The following is a 7,742-nucleotide window of genomic DNA, read 5'->3' on the forward strand; positions in this document are numbered from 1 at the left end:
GCCAGCACTCCTCGCTCTCCTCTGGGCTTCCCGGGAACTTTTAGGCGTGAGGAGGTTGTACTCAGGCTGAGGAATCCTTTCTCACGAAGAGAAAACAAGGAGAAGGAGTTTGTCCTTTGGCCTGGTTACACAGTTCAGAAAAGCTGCACAGGTCAGCTTCTTCATGCTGGACGTTTTCTCACTGTCTGTTTGGAAGAAACGTGTCTCCATGTATGCAGATGATGGTGGAGTTAATGGAGGGAAACCTTCACTTTGTTGGAGAAGTCTTAAAGAAGCGTGCTGAAATTGTTGTTGCTCTCTTCAGATAGTCTGAGCTGTTTCCTGTTCAGACGGAGGTGGAGCTGATGTGGATTGAAGAGGGAGACTTCAAAAAGTGACATTTCCAGAAAATTTAGTCCCACGAACAAACATCCAGATCATAAACTAAAACATTCAATGAAGAATAAAGAAAAGTCCTCTCGTCCCTCGGGGTCTTCAGGGTTAGTGTCTCTCTAAAATGTGGATATGGAGCAGTGGACTGCACAGCACTGCTGCTCTGTGTACCAGAGATCAAACAGGATGTCTTTCCAGGATATTCATCTTCTTCTACAGATGTATAAGACAGCAGATTTAACCCTTACATTATAGAGTACACCAACAATATGCTGTTTCTGCCCTGTGTGTTGACTGGGGACTTTGAATTCTGTCGCTTTGTGTGATGTGATGTGATGAGATGAGATGTGATGTGATGTGATTTAATTTGACGTGACGTGACGTGACGTGACGTGACGTGACGTGACGTGACGTGACGTGACGTGACGTGACGTGACGTGATGTTCACTGTGTCTGAACCACTTCGCTCATATGATAATCTGATGATTGCAGAACAAACTTATTATGTGCAGCAGTTATAGCACCACTACATTTTGGGATGAATGCCTCCTCACAGAGGTAGATCTCGACTTCCCTGGAGCCAACACACACCACATGAACCCTGAGGTCAGAAGGTCAAACATGTCTGAACTCTCCTTCATGTCAAACCTGACAGTCTTCTCTCTGGTGGTTTCTGCTGTTATTCTAACAATGCAGGCTTCTTAAAAACACGCCAAGCAGTCAGAGATCAATAAATTTGTGCAGACTTGAGGCTGAAAACGAGGAGTGATAAACAGCAGGTGGAGCAGGCGTGTTCGGCCGACAGGTTCAGTGCTGTGAGAACAGATGGGCGTGTCTCTCTGCAGCCTGGAGCGACCATTTCTGCACTCTGATTCACTTTCTCTTTTCAAAACATCTCTATTCACAACAAGGCAAGAAAAGTTGGGAAAGTGTCCTGAAAAAAAACAGAATGTAAAGATTTGCAGATCTCATATATTTTACTACCAACAAAACACAAACAGCGCATCAGATGCTGGAGACATTTCACTGTCTGGAGGAAAACATGAGTTGGTTTGGAGCATGAGGACCATCATTTAGCACCTGCTGCTCCGTGAACATGAGTGTGTGCACGCTCTACTCAGTCTGCAGGACCGGGTGTCCATGGTCTCCATGAGGAACCACACAATGGCTTCCCTCCATGGAAAATGAGCTTTGATCCAGAGAAGAAAGCTGCTTTGACATGAAGGAGCTCTAACTGCACCGCCAGTGTTCGCAGACAGTGGTCAGTGGAGGTGACCCTGAAATGACCATGACTGCTGCTCACGCCAATGTCTCATGTGATTTCACTATTTTTCTGTGTTCTTGCTGTTATTTTTTACATTGCTACACAGCAAACCACAGTTGAAGTTGAATAAGTGAATGAATGAGCGGATTCTGCGGTTTTGATCACATGAAATCACATGTAGACGCTCGGTGATTTCAGCTGGCACCGAACCCGAACCCAGAGCGCTGCCGTGCGTGGGAACTGCAGCGGACTCTGTCACTCTGAGCTCGTTGCGTGTCCCCGGCCCCACGCTGAGCTCGCTTCCCGCACGGGGCGGGGTGCCGCGCACGGAGCGCAGTCCGCCGCGCGCAGCGCATCGCAGAGCGCACCGTCACCGAGCGCCGAGCTCTCCCCCGCGCGTCGCCCGGAGCCGACTCACTCCACAACATGGGCTTGGAGAAGGAGAAATCCGACACGAGCATCATCATGGACGAAGAGGAGTTCAACAGGTCGATAGAGCCCATCCTGGCCAAGAAGGGGATGGCGTACGCGGAGGAGCCGGACCGAGACCCCGGCGACATCAACGCGCACTTGAAGGTAAAAAGTGGTGCGCTTTGTGCGCGCGAGTTTCTTTAAAGTCAAACTGCTGTCAGCGGGAGTTATCGCCTATTTTACACCCTCATTGTGAACTTTTTATGAGCGCATAACGAGTGATCCGCAGCATGAATACCTGGAAGTGTCCGCCTGCCCTGCGCCTTAATCCATCACGTCCTTTACGCGGCTTGCTATTTTGTAGTTAATGGTGTGTGTGTGTGTGTGTGTGTGTGTGTGTGTGTGTGTGTGTGTGTGTGTGTGTGTGTGTGTGTGTGTGTGTGTGTGTGTGTGTGTTCTGACAGCTCGGGTTTGACGATGTGATCGCGGAGCCGCTGTCCTCTCACAGCTTCGACAGCGTGTGGATCGGCAGCCACGCAGCCTTCGAGCTGGTTAAGTTCCTCTTCTACCGCGTCCTGAGCACGCTGCTGGCCGTGCCCGTGGCCTTCGTCCTGGGCGTGCTGTTCGGGGTGCTGAGCTGCATCCACATCTGGTAAGAGACTGAGGAGGAAGCTGCAGGCACATGGCACCGCGGTCACTGATCAGCTGACAGTTTCCTCAGAGATCAAAAGTCATCACAGTGAATCAATTCTGAAAAACAAGCTGCAAAATACTGCAGACACACGTTGGTGAACACTGCCTTGAGCAGGAACAGACATCTCAAAAATCACGTGATGCTGATTTTTTTTAAACTTTTGTAAATAGGAATGGCGGTAATAATATGACACAACGTGCGCCCGGAGTTTAGAGCTTCAATGATTATGAGCAAAAAGAGTTTTACTCAGACTGTAAGATGTATAAAAAAGATCAGAGATCAGAGGGCATGATCAAACATCACCCAGTAGATCACATCTGATAACATCTGACTGTTAGCTAGTAATATCTGACTTACCGAGTAACATCTGGTAACATCTGAATGTTACTTAGTAGCATCGGGTAACATCTGACTGTCACCTTGTAACATATGTTACCTAGTAACATCAGGCATCTGACTGTCTCCTGGTAACATCTGACTGTTACCTAGTAACATCCGGAAACTGTTACGTAGTAACATCTGGTAACATCTGACTGTCAATTAGTCACATCTGGTATTGTCTGACTGTCACCTGGTAACATCTGGAAACATCTGTTACCTGGTAACATCTCATAATATCTGACTGTTAGCTTGTAACATCAGACTTTTTTCTCGTAACATCAGACTGTTACCTATTATCTGACTGTTACCTGGTAACATCTGGTAAAAGCTAATTGTTACCTGGTAACATGAGACTGTTACCTGTCATCTGACTGTTACCTGATGATATTGCTGGACAGACTCCAACTCATGTCGCAGCGACTCCTGACACCAGCTAGAGGCACAGCCAGGTGTTACAAGGTGGGAGGCGCTGAAGCCACAGACTCAGTCAGCTCACATTCAGTTAACAAGCTTTGTTTCACCTGAAGATTTTGGATTTAGTTCATCTTTTAAGGCTTGTGTCTCTGTAAATAATACACAAGATAAAAATGCAGTAACAGAGTTCAGGAACAGCTTTATTTACAACCGTTCTGACAACAAGCTCTATTCCTGAAGCTACAATGGTGTATTTTTTATTTACCTGAGAGCCTCGTTAAAAAATAATTGGAGTCCCTAAAAGACAAAAAGTTGGTCCTAAATGTGTTTTGAGTCCAGAGTTCACTCTAAAGATTATGTAACTGTTCACAAAGGTTTACAAAGACGTGAAACTCCTTGAGAAGTCTGCTAATAAAAGCTCAAGTCTTTCTCCGAGATGGAAAACAACGTTGAACTCCCCGAGGGAGCGCTACAGGAACATTATGGGACTTTTCCGCTGCCACGGCCGCTTGGCAGCACTTTCAATCTGGCTCTTTAGACAAACATGGACTGGGCTCTTTTCACGGCGTACACTCCTGATGGCATAGAAGCGTCTTCTGGGTTTTTGTGCATGTATTTCCAGAGTTACGTCATGAGTCGGCTCAGACCTGCGCCAGGTGCTTCCAGCCTCCTCGGCCTATATGTGCACACGCGTTTCCTGACCTGCAGCCCGAACAGGCCCCTCATTAACCAACGCCTGATGAGGCAACCTCTCAGACTGTGTGGAAAGTCAGAGACTGTGGAGCTGTGCTGGTTCAGGGGAAGCAGAGTGGATGGGATTCCAGCAGGAGCGAGGCCTTTCAGACCGGAGTGGGACATTCTTCAGGGCAGCTCCCGGTTACTGCAGCCTGACCTTTACAGCTCCCAGATCACAGGAGGCGGGGGGGGGGGGGGGGGGGGGGGGGGGGATAGATCAGATAGATGTCGTCTGGAGCCGAAAAATGAGGAAAACACACCTCATAAGGTTTAACTGTATTCATGGAAATTTATCAACGTTTAAGAACCACGTTTGACCATTTTTGCCATTTCAGATTCTCGAGATGCTTTAAATATTCTCATACTTTTGAAACCAGTTTTATGTGTTTTTAAAATATATCTTTAGCTGTTTTAGTGCATTTTAGGCATTTTTTAAGCACATTTAGTTTCTCTCCACACACAGGGGAACCTGCATGACTGACAGTAAAGACAGTGAGTCCTTATTGTTTTTTTCTTGCTTGAATTATTCACAGTTCAGTTGTAAACCCATCATCTGTCAGCTGTGGTGAAAGGCAGGGAGCGGGTCATGCAGATTTTCTTGAACTTCAGAGCTTTGAGGTGAAGATTTCAGGATGATTGTCTGCTGTGCAGCAAGATTTAGAATATTTATCTCCTCTGAATTGGTGAGAAGCTTCGGGGAGCCACTGCAGAGCGGCTGTAGAGCCACATGTGGCTGCACAGCTGCTCCGGAGGGGAGACGGATTTCCAGCGCGGTTCATTTCAGCACGAGTTCAGACATGAGTGCTTCTGAAATGATCCCACTCCAAAATATTCTGCTGTGCAGTGACGAGTGCTCACACGCCGATTCTGCCGTGTTCCCCTGGCTCGGGGTGGAGCCGTCGGTCTGAGTTTGAGAAGGAGCAGGTAGAGTGACCCCGTGACCTCCTGTGGCTCTTCCAGGCTGGTGATGCCGCTGATCCAGAGCTTCATGATGCTGCTGCCCTCGGCCAAGGCGGTGTGGAGGAGCCTGACCGACATGTTCGTCATGCCGCTGTACTACAGCATGGGCAAGGTCCTGTCCTCCGTCCGGGTGCACGTGACGGAAAACTGACACTGGCCGGAGGAAGAGGAGGAGGAGGAGGAGGAGGAGGAGGAGGAGGGGGAGTGTGTGTTCTCCACGCACCCAGAGGTCATTTTCTGATTGTGACCAAACGAAATCCCATCATTCCAGCTCTGCTGAGGCTAACCTGCTCTCGACTCCCCGGGAGATGTAATATTTCTGCTTTTATAAATGCGTGATGTAAATAATGTGGTGTTCAGCTGGAAGCTGGATGTTCAGACAGCCAGAGAGGAGGAGGAGGAGGAGGAACCTTTACACAGAACCTGCCGTGTTGATCTCACAGTGCACCACAACTAATATCATTAATGAGAACCTCTCTGTTTTTGTAACGATGTCCAAAGACGATGCGATTGTAAACGAGGCTTTGTAATTTATTGTTTATGCAGCCGCTGGTGTGATGAAGATGTCTCCATCTGTGCTGGGTTGAGGACTCTTCATGCAGTCCAGGGATGGTTGGCTCTGTCCTGCAGCTGGGAAGAAGTGAGCGCAGTTTGAAAAACATTGACTGTCCGAAGGGGATTAGAGCTTCGGGACTTTGAAATATTTGCATTGATTTGGATGAAAGACGAGCTGGAGGAGTGTTCAGAACAAACCCTCCTCTGATGACCTCGACTGCAGATTTGTTAGCTTCGTTAGCTTTGTTAGCTCCGTTAGCTCCGTTAGCAGGTTCCGCTCATTAGTCTGACCACTAGTGGCGGCAGTGATCACTGCAGGAACCATGGAGAAAACTGTAGAAAAGTGAAGTTCTTATAACAAAGCAAAGTGATTGATGTATCTGCTGTTCGCTCCCAGCTGGACACAAAGTTTCATCAAACTCAAACTGCACTGAAGCCTTCAGTCCAGCAGCTCTGAAACTGGGAGCCTTCCTCTGCCGGCTGAGCGTGAAAAATCCTCAACCTGCCGTCAAACCAACCTGAAGCGACATCTCATGACTGACGAGTGTGTGTGTGTGTGTGTGTGTGTGTGTGTGTGTGTGTGTGTGTGAGGACTCGGATCCGTTTTACACTAAAGATCATTTTTTCTGCCCGGATTTAATTTGCTTGGATGTTTTTGCTGCTTCACTCACAGAACTGGGCGAGCTTCACCAGAATAAAGACGTTCACTGTTTCTCCTGAACCTGACTGTGTCTGCGTCTTCTGTCTCACACAAGTGTGTGTGCGTGTGTGTGTGTGTGTGTGTGTGTGTGTGTGTGTGTGTGTTCTCGTATTTCTATCCTTGTTGGGGCCAAATGTCCCCACAAGGATAGCAAACGTGGAACGACGTGCCTTGTGGGGACCTTTTTCCGGTCCTAAGTAGGAGAAACAGTGTTTTCTTGACCATGTTGTTGTTACTGAAAAAAGTAAAAGTGCAAAAACATTTCTTTAGGGTTAGGCTGTGTTGTGGTGTGGGTTAGGGTTAGGGTAAGGGTCAGGGTTAGGGGCTAGACATGAATGGGAGTCAATGGACGGTCCCCACAAGGATAGAAATACGAGACTGAGCGTGTGTGTGTGTGTGTGTGTGTGTGTGTGTGTGTGTGTGTGCTCTCGTAAATCACTTCGGTGAGATTACTTAAAACACTTGAGCTGTGATGGAAGATGACCTGTAGGCCTGCACACACACACACACACACACACACACACACACACACACACACACACACAGGTTTTCACAGTGTGGGAGGAACCTGGAGAAAACACACATGCACAGGGAGAACATGCAGCCTCCACACAGAAACAGCTGAAGCTGCTGTTTACACAGAAATCCATCAGAGCGACCCTCATGTCTCTGATCTCATCTCAGAGGAAACGACCGAAACCTTCCACCCTGTCTGCTTAAAGCCTGGAGAGCCGAGGCGTCGACGGCCTCCTGACTGGAGGAGCTGTAAGAACCGGTTCTGCTTCCTCTCAGCCGTAGTGAGACGTCCTGCAGCAGGTGGATGCTTCGGAGTTTTGGCATTTCAAAGCGAGGACGTAGAAGCGTGCGCTCAGTGGAGAGGAGTGCAGGACGAGTAAACAGAGCCTGGACGTGATGAAATCTGCCTCCGGGTTGCGGCAGGCTGAGCTGCCTGATGTGGAAACGTCGCCACGGAGCTCTGTTTGGTCTGATGAAGGGAAATCTGCTTCCGCCGCTCACCTTCAGCTCACAGCTGCTGTCAGCAACACTTTCACACGTTCTGTGAAACAAGTTCAACAGCGTGAGAGAAGGACGATCAGAACGATTCAAAAACCAGAAAACAGACAGAGATCACATGAAAACTCATCCATCACGGCTGATTCTTTATTACATATTTTAATAATCTAATTTATTAATCAATATCCAGCTGGAAACATCCAGTTTTAAAGTATTTCAACGAGTGTCCAATAATAAAGATG

General features: G+C 48.0%; 1 protein-coding gene across 1 annotated transcript; it reads left to right on the forward strand.

Annotated features, from left to right (window-relative positions):
• Nucleotides 1–1,997: 1,997 nt before the first annotated feature.
• On the forward strand, nt 1,998–5,407 carry cav2 (caveolin 2). The gene is made up of 3 exons (XM_030095648.1): nt 1,998–2,212; nt 2,512–2,699; nt 5,232–5,407. Exons 1-3 carry the CDS (start codon nt 2,063–2,065, stop codon nt 5,380–5,382), a joined length of 489 nt encoding a protein of 162 aa, XP_029951508.1. The 5' UTR covers nt 1,998–2,062; the 3' UTR covers nt 5,383–5,407.
• Nucleotides 5,408–7,742: the final 2,335 nt, after the last annotated feature.

Source organism: Salarias fasciatus, chromosome 7, assembly GCF_902148845.1.
Source record: "Salarias fasciatus chromosome 7, fSalaFa1.1, whole genome shotgun sequence".
Classification (NCBI taxonomy): domain Eukaryota; kingdom Metazoa; phylum Chordata; class Actinopteri; order Blenniiformes; family Blenniidae; genus Salarias; species Salarias fasciatus.

Bases quoted from the DNA above. Each gene is read 5' to 3' on its own strand.
- cav2 (XM_030095648.1), top strand. From the start codon at position 2,063: ATGGGCTTGGAGAAGGAGAAATCCGACACGAGCATCATCATGGACGAA. The intron at 2,213-2,511 runs GTAAAAAGTGGT...GTGTTCTGACAG, and splicing joins ACATCAACGCGCACTTGAAG to CTCGGGTTTGACGATGTGAT. The intron at 2,700-5,231 runs GTAAGAGACTGA...TGGCTCTTCCAG, and splicing joins CTGAGCTGCATCCACATCTG to GCTGGTGATGCCGCTGATCC.